Source organism: Pagrus pagrus (genome assembly GCF_965226575.1).
Source record: "Pagrus pagrus genome assembly, chromosome: 12".
NCBI lineage: Eukaryota > Metazoa > Chordata > Actinopteri > Spariformes > Sparidae > Pagrus > Pagrus pagrus.
Window position 1 is genome coordinate 5,316,061 of NC_140196.1, and position 15,502 is coordinate 5,331,562.

At 42.4% G+C, this 15,502-nt stretch overlaps 1 protein-coding gene across 1 annotated transcript in view; it reads left to right on the top strand.

Annotated features, from left to right (window-relative positions):
* The window catches only part of LOC311267244 (contactin-associated protein-like 4), a 92,354-nt gene that overhangs the window by 14,692 nt on the left and 62,160 nt on the right, over positions 1-15,502 (top strand). The window contains exon 2 of the mRNA XM_084370198.1: positions 10,784-10,894. Coding sequence (XP_084226324.1) covers positions 10,784-10,894 — 111 coding nt within the window. The remainder of the gene's footprint in view (positions 1-10,783; positions 10,895-15,502) is intronic.

Genomic DNA, 15,502 nt, shown 5'->3' on the forward strand with positions numbered 1-15,502 from the left:
AAGTTGTAGAGAACCTCTTAAGGCTCATTTCATGGCCATGCTAGCCTGCATTAAAGATTATGATAAGTCAAGGTTATACTGGGTCTCTATATTCACAGTGCCTTTACGGCCTCCGGTGTATGTGGTCATCATGAGGTCCTCTCACTCTCAGCTGTCAAGTCACACTTCTGTGCACTTTCTCATGATTCAACCTCATAAAATTAGACAAGAAATACCTCCGATGAGTCATTTCAGCCATAGGAATGTAAGTAGGACCTTTAAAGGCTGTCCACACCAAGAACAGTAACTACAACGATGTGAGCGTCCACACTGATTAACGATAACATTCTTTAAACATCGTCGGCAAGAAAACCCACGGAAGGATATCGTTTTTACGAAATGAGGAGTAGTAAGGAGTTGTCGTACAAACAGTGTCAGCATTTATTATACTGGCAAGTGTTTGAAAAGGACATCAGAGCAAACTTTATTATGTTTTTTTATGAGCAATTCGCAGCCTAATATGATTTATATAAGCTTTTAATAAGTTGCATAAATATCCAAGACGGAGTTACTACAGTAGACCATTTCAAAAGTGTTTCTTAAATGCCATCAATTAGCTTAAAATACAAATAAAAGTCTCATTCCCAACGTCAAACACTGCCTCTCTGGGTTTACAAACTCTTCAAATGCTGATATTTTTGGACGGCGGCCGACCAGATCTGCAATCATAAAAGCATCAGTATTTCACGAGGTGGGACTCACAAATTAACTTTCTCACTAATTGGACCTGTAAGAATATCTATGTAGAAATAGCCCATTTTCTCACTGATGTCCTGGTCATATAGAGACATTAGGATTAAATTGAGACTCTTTCATAACCACTTAAAAGTTCCTTTTTAATGAATATTTTAATTAGACTCCAGAGAATTATAGTGATTAGAGAGGCCTGTAATGACCATAAATCTCCACCAACTACATTCTGTACCATACCGTCCCGTAATAGAGGCAAGAGGAAACATAATGTTCCTCCTGGGATTTCATACTGCATCAGTTCTCATAAACACAGTCTGTTAAAACAGTTACTTAACTCATGTGAACAGATGTTCACATGAGAGCAGTCTGATGCAGCTGCAGCCGAGAGGAGCTGCTGGAGGTGTTCAAGTCCTGACCGCTCACATCGCAGTAACGTGATGAAGTCTAACTCGGAGAAACTAACGACAAATTGAATTTCTGTGAAGTGCATTATCAATTCAGAGATAAGATTGACCTCAAGCTTCAGCGCAAGATTAAATTAAAGGCAGGCAGAGGATAAATGTGTGTAATACCGGTGAGGAGGAACAATCGTCTGCTTCTGGACCACAACCGTCATCACCATCACCAGCATCGCTTTGGTGTGAAGAGTGTGGTTTCTCAGTTGGGTTCTGAAATGCTGCTGCATGCTCTAGCCGGGTCCATTAAAGATTTTCAAAATGTAAAAGTTTTATTCCTGCAACAGACAACACAAGTCTGTCGAGTAGGGATGTGACCAACACTCTGACAGGAGATCCTCGCCACCACATCCGACATTTCTGCCTGGTGCCCTAATTGGTGTTTGTCCCGTCTGCCGTCATCTCTGAAACTTCTGCAAAGGACACAAACTTGTCTCTTCACTTTAAGAAAGTGTCCCGTGTGTTTCCAGCCTCAGGAGCTGTGAGTGTCTGAGAGGCAGCAGGAGACGGAGAACATCACATCAACTGCAGAGAAGTTTTTTTAAAGAGCACTTATCTTCTAATCTCTCCTGAGGGAGGATGGCTGTAAAGTGAAACTCCTGTTGTGGTTTGGTGAAGGTGTGAAGAGGCAGCGCACACACACACACACACACACACACACACACACACAGAAAGAAACCTTGCATAGAAACCTACTGTGGCAGCAGCAGTTACTGTCAGCCTCTTCATCAGTGCTGTGAAGTAATGTGATTACTTTTCAAGTATTTTCAATATTTTTGATAACACTTCTGCAAGAATCATGACCACAATCTTTCCCAAATCTTCACCAAGCTCTACCAGTACCTAAACAGTACCATGAAGAGTTAAATCGGGGCGTAGTTGTTACGATAGATTGGATATTCAGGCATAAAACAATTTTGAGATTTACCAGATCACTTTGAGAGTCATTGGCTGCTCTGCACACTTGAGCGAGCTGTCTTCTTGAGAAAAACAAAGCATTTTTTGTGTGAAAATCGGAGATAGCACATCTTTGTTTTACCGCCTCTGAACATCTGGGAGGACGTCGAGGTGGAAAGATGAGTGTAAACGCCGGCTCAGACGCGGGAAAACCAGGGTTTGTATCCCGTCAGCAAACACTGTTTTTCTTTTAACCAAGAGCACAATCGTTTTGTGAAATCTCGACAATACGAGTCCCCGCTCGTGGTACTTCACCGTCCTTCTATGTCAAGAATGAACACATTACCGTTAGATCAATGGATTGCAGAGGAGAAATGGTTTGTAATAAGCGTTTCTGGCGTCGGTATTTTCTCCATTATAACTCCCTCAACTGAAGCGGTGGTGCTTTCCCTCCATTTTATGAGTCTCAAGTGTCCCATTCAGTTTAATGTCTCACTTTTGAGATAAATTAATTTGGCTAAGCTGCCTGGATGATGTGAATATCTGTGTGCTCTTTGCCTGAGTGACGGAGGCAGATTACCTTTTTTTTTTTCTATGGAAATGTGTTGATATTTTCAATTAAGAGGCAAATATATTCAAATCACTTACTTACTGCAGCTGGTGAATTAGTAGATTTTATGATACATGTCTCCCCCCGGAGCCATCTGTAAGAGTGATGTTGCCAGCAGCATTCAAATAAATTTTTTTATTTTTCCCCATGCGGAAATTAATTTTTTCACTCAGTCAGTTAGTAACTGTACACACACAGACACACACACAGGGTCTGAGCACATACAGACACATGCAGCTGATGTGGGAGGATGGGTGTGTTACAGTACAGCACTACCTATCCACTCTGTCTTGACTTGTCCACGCAGGACTCGAACCGGCCACCCTCCGGCCCCTGATTGATGGTGAATGAACCGAATCCTGAGAGAACGTCTGGTTTTCTCAGCGGCTCGTTTCAACTCTCTGTCTGCGTTTTAAACCTGGCAGTTTGAAGATGAAGAGGTTTTTAAATGCTGCAGTGATGTGGCTCCTCGCTGTGTTGATCACTTCATTTGCTTGATGTGTGTCTCCCACGCAGCCACCCACGTCGCTGCTCGGTGTGACGAGCCTCGGTGAGGAGGATGATTGTGCCGTCCTTTCAGAGGCTGCTGTAGATTAGAGTAATGCAGAGCGGTGCACGCATTAGGATGCTGTTTGTGTGGGCTGTTGACTGCACATATACATTAATGTGCTTTTATGAACCATGTGATGCTGACAGATGCTTTGAACCCAAAGGGAAAACACTTTTATTGGACTTTCTTTCTCTTGAAGGCAGTATTTACTACAGAAAATAACCCTTTTGTCCATGTTTTTCTCGATTGCAGTGCTTGAAGGTTGGGACAATGGTTGGTCTGATTATTGTAATTGTTTGGGGGAAATGAGTGACACACACAATACATACTATGAGAGATACTTTGAGAGACGATGACTACTACATGAGATGGTTGTATGCAAATGAGTTATAATATGTACGTTAATGAGCTTAGAGGTGCTGGCAGGCGGATTGTGTTACCTTTGGACAGAGCCATGCTAGCTAACTGTTACCTCATGTTTATAGTTTTTATGCTAAGCTAAGCTGCCCGTGCTTTAGCACAAAACTGAGAGTGTATGATTTTGCAAAATCCACATTTTTGAGTCAAAGTGGATCAGGCAGCGTTTCTAAGTCACCAGAACAAAATGTTGGAAGTTTCTGCAAACGCTATGTTACATTTGTACGTTTTATCAACATTTCTGAAGTGACACGCTTCAGATTAGATGTATATGAGCTGTTCACTTCAGCAGACGACTGTACGAGACTAACCAACAGCTGGATATTTTGAACAAGACGTTGGGACTTTTTCAGAGATGTTTGGGGCGACAAACCCAGGTATTAAGCAGGACGTTATGTTTTCCTAACCCCTGCCAAGTGATTTCTGGGTCCAGCCTGTCCTGATCTTTAACCACCATGTTGTCACAACATAAAATCAAAAATTGAAACTTAAAGAAACAAAGTTTAAAATGTTTTCAAATGTAACATGTCCATTGTTTGCATTCATTCATTTTCGATCATGTTTTGTGTCTCAGTTCAATATCTTAGCCTTTCTTGCTCTTTGTAGCATTGCACGTAGCATAAACACATTACAATAAACTATATTCAATAGCTTGGTGAGGGCTTTGCAGTTGCAGCGTGGCTGTCGATGGTGGGTGCCATATGCTGGTATGAAGCCTGATCAGATTCTCTCGTCCTGTGCTATTAATTATGTGTCAAAGCAATGCTAATTAAACTAGGAGAGGAGAGCTCCTGCCATGTCCTTACCTTCAGGGTATTAGTTAGCACAGTACGCTGCTCTGCATTTCAATTAATCAATTAACAAGTCGGGCCACAGGCAGCTTTAGAACAGATACTGGCTCCTGCTGAATAATTCAGCAGTTTTAATCAGCGTGTTCTATCTATCACGGCCAGAATATAAATCTAACATGGTGTGTAACTTAAACAGAAAATGTGTAATGTGGTTTACTGTTTATCTTCATAGATGATGCATGTTGTCACAGCAATAAATGAGGTAATTATTTTGTGTTTTTCTCATTTTTTTCCAGCCTCTCTTTTTTTAGCCCACTGTAGTGAAGGCACAGTCGGTCATTACGTTTGGTGTCAATACATTTTTTTCTCAAGTTTAGTTTGGAGTATATTGGAAAAAAAAGGGCAAATGCTCCTATTAGATGTAATTAAAGTTAGATAGGAGACATTTGAACTTTGCATTTGGTTACCTGGGAACAAAAACAGGATACTCTACAGGCTCATTTGCACCTGTAATTAAAACTGCAAACTTTGGCAGCGAAATTAATTAGTTTCAATAATATCGGTGTGATCACTAGACTTTCATTTAGCGTTTCAAACCTCCATACTGGCACTCTTCAGTGTACCACACTTGCACAATCATGCACACGTCATAGGCATTTTCATAGGGGACAATTATTTTAGGGCTTTGTACAGCTTTGAACACCATGCTTACCATAAACGCAGCATCGAGTTGCATCAGTCTTCAACGACGTTCTTCTCTCTGAGCTCAAACACGTAACACTACCCTTGTACCAGACGACGCAATGCACCACCTCAAGTGATCCCGTGGGGAAGCAGACATAAACAAAATGGACACTATGGCAGAAGAACTTGCTGTAGTAACATTAACACTTTGCAGTGATTCTCTTGTGGTCCTGCTGAGAAAGTACCGACATAATCGTCCCGATTTAAATCCTAGATATCAAACAAGTTAGATATTTGTCAGGGAGATTTAACCCTGGATCTGTAAACCCTTTACATTGTTGTCAGGTAGTCTGGGCCGAACAGACTAATCTCCAAACCAGATTTCTCCTCCTTCTAGAAAAAAAGATCACTTGTTGTGAAGAATTTCCTTCTTTTCTCTGTTTTATAGCAGTGAAAACTGTGGATTTGCAAACGGTATTTGACACATAGGAGATCAACTTGGGTTGGCAATTGTGATACTGATTTTCCAACAATTTATGGACTAAATTACTCGTCTGACTGTAGAAAATATTCAACAAATTAATGAGTGATGAAAATGGCCCTATAATCTCTTGTGTGCCAAAATGTTCTGCCAATATCGGACGGCTGAAATGAAACAGAGCAAACAAATTAAACAAGTTGAAACGCGCCATCTCAGTTGTGGTGATGCGCGCTGCTGCTCTCTCCACGGACTCACGTTGTTGTTTATTTATTTTCTTTTATTAGAATCGTGACTAGTGCAGCTTGAACTCAAAAGTTCGAGATAACACGTTGTTCGACTCACACAAACGCAACGTTATTTCTTTATTTCTTTTCCTGCTTTCAGGCGAGCTCTCTTCTTCTTCGGGTCAAACCGGCGGTAGAAGTTTGGCGGATTAGTAAAATGAACATTGACGTTTTCTGCTCGAGGATGATTGTTAGTGCTCTGGAGCAAAAACAACCGTCGCATGGAGCCTCATTATCCTGCTTACTGCTACACGCTCTGAATGGCTAAATAAGTCGACTCGGCTCGCACTGAGAGACACTGAACTCTGGGTTTGTGGGGCTTACAGAGCTCTGGAGTGCAGGACCTCCTGTTCACTGCTGTTTGTTGAGGTGATGGATGGAGCTCATCGGTATTCAGGGTCTCCGGCTCTGTCATGGACTCTTTGGGGGTACTTTGCTATTCAGCCAAACAGTAAAGAAGTGGACAATGCAGGTGAATGAGCCGTGGTCTCCCTCTCTGTCCCTCCTGCGCCAAGTATTAGTCCGCCTATCATGTCGGCGGTGATTAATTGCGCTTGACAGTGCCAAGGCCTCGGCACTCCGGAGATTTTTTTTTTCTTTTAAATCTTTTGAGACTTTTTACTGCCGTCAGATTCACAGTTTATTCACTCCGAATGATAAAACTGACACTGTGGGTGGATGGATGGGCTGCAGCAGAGAGCTCTGACTCTCTCTCGCTCTAAATCCTCCTCAGGTACCAGAAACGATTAAACATTCATTTGATGGGAGGATATTTTTATTGAGATGAAAAGCCATATCCCATCACTCAAACATCAATATAACGCCCGGTGAAGTCTTGAATTACACTGGAACTTCCTTTCTTTTATTTTTTTTCACCCGAGGAAGAAATAGCATCATATTTTGGCCCATTATTAGATCAGTAAGTACTGTTTTCTCTTCTACAGTAGATTTGAGACAGCAGAATCACCTCCTGTATTATGTTATAGGCTGAGAAGTCGTCCTGCCTCAGTTGGCTGGGTCCTCAGTGGCCTCTTCTGTCATATTGTCCTCCTGTACTGTTCTCAGCTCTCATTTTCTCTGCTTTATCCTCCACACTAAGTCATCTGATGTCACAGAAATGATTCGTCTCTTCTTTTTTAAGTGCCTTACGCCTCCGACGTCTTGATCTCTTAGCTGTTGTTTGCGAGTGACGCCTCAGAAATGTCAACGCTTCATCCTTTGGCTAACATGAATGAAGATTGTAAAAATGTCAGAGGAAAACACATTTTTCTCAATGTGCCCCTCCAGAAGACGCTGAGGCTGACAGAAAGGGAAAGTTTGTTTTCGTGCAGAGGAGGAAGGTGCAGCAGTTTAATATTCAGGAAAAGCTCTCTGTTCTACACAGCCGGGGTCAGTGTCGAGGTTCAGTGGCTGCAGAGTCCAGCAGGTATTCAACATTTAGCTCCATTTTCCTCTGAGCTGTCTGTGTTTGTGCTCCACTGGTCACACTGTCAGGGACGTCCACTCTTAAATGCCAAAGCTCTGCTGAGGAAAACTGGCCCGGTGTTTTTAGACTCCTCTGCTCTCTCTCTGCTCTCTGTTGAGTGTTACCTCAGCGAGGATGTGCTCCCACCGCACATTATCTCCTCGGGGATTACAGCACTCGCTTTTGGAGAGCCGTCCCTCTCATTCCACCTCTTCAGACGACTGTAATTCACCTGCTTTTCACGCTGAGGGCTCGCCGACCACCCACAGCAACGAGTGTCTGTCAGGCCAAGGCCTGCGGGGATAAAGACTATCAGGAGGAGCTTCAGAGGACCACAGAGCTGGAGGCCTTCAGATGATTGTTGAGTAGCTGGACTGCATTCAAAGCAGCGGTGTTAAATATGTATGAGGCTCAAAACCACTCGGTTCCTAACAAAAGAATTATTTAAGATTGTCTCTGAAGTGTAATGTGACTGTACATCAAGATGCTTGAACAGACCGACTTCAGACTGTACTCACACACCTTAAAACTCTTTGTATGTTTACATGAAACCTTTAAAAACACTCTAACATTTAACATCAGTGAATCATTTCCAACTAGACTAGCAAATTATATTGATAATAAGGTTATGTAATGAGAAGTGAAGTGGTCTTTTTCTTTACGAAAGCCTATCAAAGCCTCACCTGAAGCGCCAGATGGTTTGTTAGACATAACCATTTGGAAAAAGAGCTGCTCGAAACTGTTTGTAATGGACAGACGGTACGTCCTGCCCTTTCTCAGTCTATCATGGGCTAAATACAACCAATCAGATCAACAGTTGGTAAATCAAACAAAAAGCCTTCAGTTGCTCCACCTTCAATAAAATCTCCAGTTCTGATGTGAGTGATGCAATAGCAGCTAACCTCTCGCCTTTCGAGGAACCAGCATTGTTGCTTTCAAACGAACGGTTGCCTCTCTCGGGGTCGTCTCACCTAAACCACGCCCGTAGCTGCCGTCTGTAGAAACCAGCAGTTCCTCAGAGGATGCTGATTGGTTCAATGCCTGTGTGTTCAGCTGCAAGCACATATATTGAAGCCTTACCCTGTGAACACAGAAAAACCACTGGTCAAACACCAACACCAAATGGCAAAACATGTCTCAATACAGGCTTTTCAGGAATAATTGCACCTGGTTTAGAAAGAAAAGGGCGCTTGACACATGTAGTCTTCTTGACTTGATGCAAAAGAATCTATCAATTCAAGATAAACAAGCCAACCCTGTTGTGAAATCTGTCTGTTTAAACGCAAAAATCCCCTTTTTAAAACAGCGAAATCGAGAGGCGGTGGTGGATAACATGAGGCAGATGAAGACCTTGTGCTGTTCAGATGAAGTACACTGATGTTGACAGAGTAATCAAAGCTAAAGCCTCATTGTCAGAGTTGTGGGCCGGGATCGGACCGCGGCGTGAATCATAGTAATTGGCTCTTGTCTCACAGGTGGAGAACAACATCCATTAACAGAGCGGCCTCAGATGGAGGCAGCGTTAGCTTGGCTGTAGCTTACAGTGTGGAGCTGCAGAGGAAAGCTATGAATACTTAACTGAGCTGATGGTCACAAATCTGTGAGTGTGTGTGAGTGGGATGCAATTGCACTACAGGCTGTATTTCTACTGTTTGGTATGCTGTTTCTCTAAATGATAGATGACAGAGTATGCGTAACGTCGGTGCCTCATTATAGAATAAATTCGTGCCTAAACTTCTTGAAGGATGGATGACGTCTGCCCGTGTGACGTGCGTGAACGTGGCTGCTTGGCAGGCTGAAACATATCTAGTACAGGAAAGACTGAACTCATGTTACATTTTGTTAAATTACAGCACTTATCACATCTTTTTATGATGATTTTAATTCATTTTTGGACTTTTCTGTCGTTCTACTTTGTGTTCAGATGCAGAATTAAGTGAAGGTCGCGGCTGCTGTAGCACAGTGACAGAAGATATGTTCTTTGGAGAGATAAGCCAATTAAAATGCTAATTATTGCACATCATGCAGAGTGTATGACGTTTTTATTGCGGGCGATCATCCACAAACCATTAAAAGAGTGAAACATTTTGCTTCTGACGACGCTGATTCGTCTCCATCAGCACCCAGCCTGTAATGAGCCAGTCAGGACGCCATTCATCTCCACAACAGGACACGATTACAGCTTTCATTTATCCATCTCGGCGGAATTACAACCATTCATTCATCCGAGTGGACATTATTACACTGTTCATTCATCTAAAATGGTGCCATTACAGCTAAAAGACCAGTTTCCACCTGGGGAACATTAGACCTGCTTCTCAGTGATTAGACTCCATTCTGACACTTATGTTTTAATGTTCACAGACTCAATAGGAATGATGATGAACCTGCTCTCGTGTGAATACCTCATAACTTTAATTTTGGTGGTTTGGTTTTGATTTAAAGACATTTGTGTCTCTGTGAATTTCATGATCTACAGTGGATGGATGGTCAAGTTGAGGGCAACTCTGTATTTCTTTGTTGCTGATATTTTGGAGATAAAAAGGCTCCGACTCTCAGCATCACTGAGCTCTCATCCTGCTGTTTTTAAGTATTGGAAATATTTTCCACCAAGGCTGAAGGATGAAGAACAATCTGTCTCCAGCTGCATCTGAAATGGTAATATCCTCAGCGTGGTTTTTTACTGATCTCTGCTCTCTGACCCGCTCAGCTGTGTTCTCCACTCTGGACGCCTCTTTCCTGCTACTTTTATTTTTAAACCACGAAACTATTTAACTTATGTTAAGTGAGGAGACGTTCCTGTTGCAACCTGCTGCTGTGGAGTACTTTCTCTTCCCTGAGGGACCAGAGTTTAATGTCAAAGGCCTTGTTTCCACTTCCATCGACGGTAAAACTCCACTTCAGCTGCTCGATTTATCAAGGCTAAAACAAATGCGAAGCTCCTGCCCCGTTACTTCTGGTATTCTGCTTTTCTGAACCTCTTAGTGCTGCATCACTCAGGATAAGTGTTCCTGGTCTCTGGAAAGATGAATGGATGTCAGGTGCAAAGGTCCTACTTGCAAAACTTCTGCTTTCCTGGAATTTTTTTAGCTAACATGTCTTTTAATCACTGTTGGGTTTTGTTTTACCCCACAGAATTAATGATTTCTGAATTTGTCGGGGCAAAGAGGGCAAAGGTCAAAGCCGCCATTACAGTACCATGTGACCAAAAATGAACATATGTTGCAGGAAATATAATCGTTCTTGTTTGCTTGAACAAAAAAACTCTTTTTTTGGTTAACATGCACCTTGATTTGTCTTTCCCAGCCAGCTTGCTTGTCCTTTGAGCCACAGAAATTCAAAACGATTGGATTTTCAAAGTGGATTTTGAGCGTCCTAACCTTCTTTCTCTTTTTCTGCTTTGTGATTGGTTGACAGAGGTGTGCGACAGCGCGCTGGTGTCCAACCTGCCGCCATCGTCCTTCCGGAGCTCCTCCCACCTGTCCAGCAGTCACGCGCCGGGCTTCGCCAAACTCAACAGGAGAGACGGTGAGGAAGAGTTTGTGCTGCTGTGAATTATAGACGGGAGGATGTTGTGTTGAATGAGTGGGACTGGATATTACTTAATAACAATGACGCTGCGAGGAGAAGTTTTGTTTTCTGTTGCTGTCCATTTCATTACGTCCACCAGGCCTGGAGGGGATCAGGTGTTTGTTCTTGTGGGTGTTTGTATCTCACACACTACTGTTTCCATCAGCCTAATATTTTTTGCCCACATGTATGACTGTTCTCTCAAGGACCTCCTGTGGTTGTGGTGAATCACAACCTTTGAAAAGCCTATTTTATTGACTTCTCTAGTCAGGCTATATTTCCTTTTAAATGTCAACTGGCACCAGCTTTCTCTGTGATTTCTTTACTGTGTGTTTTATTGTCATATGAGTGTCGTCTTTAATGATTTACCTTAATGATTAGCGAGGCTGTTTTCAGTCATTTTAAACATTTCCATGCACAGAATAATGTCAATGCAGTAAAATGTCATGGCACTTTTAAGCACTAAAACTAAAAGCGTAGTTATAAGCTTGACAGGACAGAGGAAACTCTCCAGAGTAAACAGCTCTGATGGAGCTCAGGATTTATCGTGCTGCTTTATTTTAATGAAACTCGTTTATGTGCGACCTTTTGGGTGTGTAGAAGAACACAGAACATTATTTAACATTAGATCCTGACCGATCCTATCCTGCTCCTGGGAAATCACTGCAGGTAATGCAGTTAATATTTTATTCAACAACGATGTATTATTTAACCTGCACTCCGTTGAGTGCATCTGCTATTAATCAGAACGTTTATTTACAGTATATGACTCAGCTCGCCTGACATGTGGATAATCTGCAGTGCATATAACTGCAACTCGCGCATCAGGAGATCTGCAATCTACTAGTTCGGTCATTTTTTGGCAGGAGGACTCCGGATGAAATTGAACTAGAGATGTCACAATTATATGGTATGAACCGAGTCCAACCCGATGCCCTGAAACTTGTCAGTTTTTAATACAAAATCTTGCCTTTCCTGCTTTATAAGATATTTCAAAGGCTGATAACTTCCCCTCTCGTGTGAAACAATCTTCAGTCTGGGAAAGGCAGACTGACAGGGTTTCTCGCCTCTGCATTGGAGGATTATGGACGGGACTAAATGTAGATCAAAAGTTATCTGTGTTACCTCTCGGATCGTTCTGTCTTGATCAAATGTTTTCTATCAGGAGAGGTGCAGCCATCTGTTACTGCAGCAGTTGATTTCAGTGCAAAAGAGACTGTGTTTAGGCTCAGGACACAAAGCACAAAACCTTACAAACAGAAAAGTTTTTACTGGACTAAAAGACAAATCACCAGTGACTAGCTTGGAGGGAGAGAGAGAGGATCATAATAATTTATAGGAGACACGTCAAACTAAAAGAACGAACGAGCAATAGCTGCTTTGTCTCGTCTTTATTCTCTATAGATGCCGCATGTGTTGCCAGAAGGATAACTGTGAATGAAGTTTGTTTATCCGACACAAAGCCCTGTAGGGAGTCCTTTGCTGGATGCTGATGTGAGGCTTTGACAAAATGAAGATCACGGTTTGTTGTGGAGCTCTCTGCGGGGCGCGAGCTCCGCCGCTTTATCTCAACATCAAAGCTCAGAATCAGCTGCGAGTGTGAGATGGGTCTAATCTTGATCTGAATGATTTCAGCACCTGGGAAACTAAAAGAGGAAGAAGCTGTTCAACCTGCAGCTTAACGGCCGAGACTTTGTTTTTGCTGCTTCCTGTCTCACCGTATCAGCTTCATATAATGCAGTAATTTACATGTTAAAAGGCTGCTGCGCTGCCCCCGAGAAAAATCAATTATTGCTGCTTTAAAGTCAACATAATGAGTCTCTATAGTCACATCATTATCATCATCATAAGGCAGCTTTACCCTTTATAACGACAATACATCAATGCCAGCATATTTTTCAAACATGCCTCAAACTCCCCGTGCAAAGATTCAGACTTCCTCTCATTAATAATAATCATGTCAGTATAGGAAAATGCAGGTATTAGGAGCAGGGAGTGTAATGAATGACTAAGCTACTGCTGATAGCTTCACAACCACTTTCACTCCGCTACTGCACTTTTTGAAGTCTCACTCTAGTTGTTGGTAGATTAGGGAGGGCTGCTTGTGTCACATTTTCCTCCCCCAGCTGGATTAAGTGCGCAGAGCTGACACGATTCCAGCTGTTTGCAGAGGAAATCGATGAATAAATGAACGTCTCCGTCTCATTTCCATCTCCTGCTGCTGCCGCTAACTCTCTGCCTCCCCTCGTTGTTCTCGGAGGAGCAGCTTTGCTTTCAGTTCATTTACTCGCTAAATGAACAGATTATCAAAGCCACGGAGCACCGCCGCATGGTATTTTATTAGCATGGGCTTCATCATCCTGGTTTTTCCTCCCACAGCAAGTGACTATAATCAAAATGTAATCATTTATTTCGATGTAGAGGTTTCTTTATAAAACCAAGCTAAAGACTGATCATAGACTGTGTAAAGAACATGATGGATGGATTAAAACTAAGACCTCTTATTAGATTTCACTAAACTTTCTTAGTAAAGCGGCAGAAATGTTCAAAATTTAGCATGCACATAAATGGATATATATATTTTTAGGTGGCTATAATACATCTAGCTGCTGGTAACGTTTCGCCATACAGGGCTCTGCTTCCCTGCTGAGCTGACGGTCATCTAATGAAGGTAATCGATGACTTAGTTCCTCATACTTTAATGAATCAGATACAGACAAAACATTTTTTTTTTCAGTGCAAAACAAATCATTGAGTAGTTGCTTATTGCACCATTTTCTACCCTCCTGCATCCACACACATCCATCAGTCCGATGCTCACTCCATCCTTTTGGATGCAAACTCACTCTGACTTCATCTTGCTTTACATAAAGTGGAGCTGTTGTTCCTTCCATCTGTCACCGGCCCATTCAGCCTCCCCTACCTCATTGAGACCTGTGATGTGCTGAACAGATGAAGGCTTCAGCTGAAATGTCCACATATTCCTTCTTTGAGGTTTTTTCTATGCCACGTTGTTTTATCACACACAGCTCAGGAGTGATAAATGTGTTCACGTCTGGCCTAAAGCATGCATGGAGATGCATATTCGTGTTTTATGTAGGATGGTTTCTTTTCAAAAAGGTGACACGCAACATTTTGTGCATGCACACCACTTTTACATCTGCAAACCAGAACTGGCTGAAAAGCTCTGACAGGCAGCTGATTGGAGATGAATGTCTCTTTCACCGAGAACCTGCGGGATGAATGACTCACTATTTTGGGCTCGCAGCTTTGTTTTGATCGCAGCCCGTCCTGTTCTTCATTATGATTTCCTGTCTTCGCTTCTATATCTTTCATTTCTCCCCTTCCCATCTGCCTTTAAAACCGTCATCTTTTGAATTTTCCTCTGTTCTGCCGTAATCATAATTCTCACTCTGTTCGCAGTCACATTTATATTAGTAAGAACTAATTAACCGGTTCTGAATTCTCGCCAAATGTTAATCGGCAGTCGTCATGTTTAAACGTTTTCTTTTTCTCGGGCAACACTGACAATTATCGGTGGTGCTGCTGCAATCATGCTGGAATGGACTTTAAAAAGGAATTATTGTGCCACAGTAATCATTTTCTAAATGAATGAGATTTAAAAGAGGAATTGAACTTTAATTGGAAGCTGTTCTGGTTGTGTGTATAGATTGCAGACTAATCAAGTATTGTGCATGTACGTTATTGTAAAGTTCCAGTGTTACACTTGAAAAATGGAGTGGAGACATGTTTCCCCGAGCCCGTTAGACTTTCTATCCGTCTCATATGTTTCCGGGCTGCTGAAATTAGCATCCAGGCTTGCTGTATTCTCACTCCAGGCTTACATTCAACAGTCTATCTGTTCACTTTCCTACCTGCCTCTCACTGTAGGTGCTCACCTCTTCCTCTCCCCCTCTGGCCTTTTCCATTCCTGCTTGACTCTTCATTTCTCCCCCGTCTCTCCCTTTGTATGTTCCTGTCCATCCTCTGTACCTGTCAGGTGGAATATCGGTGCATTATTAATGACCCAGCAGTCCTTTCTTTACTTATCCGTCCATCTGTTCCTTACTGTGGAGCTGCTGTCCACAGCGGACTCAAGCGTCAAGCTTGGTTTCCCTTCAACAGTGAAGCAAAAGGAGAGCTGTGCAGCCTGACTGGCTCTCGTCCTCACCTGTTACATAGACTGTACTGCCCTGATAACAAGAGGGAGACAAATTGGGCTGGTTTCATGTGTCAGAGCGCTGAAAGAGGAAGTACATACTGAAGTATCGAGGATGAAAAGAGCGCTGAACCTGCTGGAACCACCTGAGGTTTTTGTTTTGTTTGACAGGATCGGCCTGATATATATAAAGATACATTGAAAGTTTACCCTACAGCACATTATCATACTACAGTCAATTATTTGAAGGGAAAACAGGCATAAATAAATGGGTGATTTTACCATAATTTCGCAATCATTTTCTGATAGTTTACAGGAAATTACCTGGAGAGAAGTTTTAGGGTGGCCAGGGTGGGTAATTTACAAGACTTTGGCTCCTGAGATCTGGGTTCGCGTCCCGTTTGTGA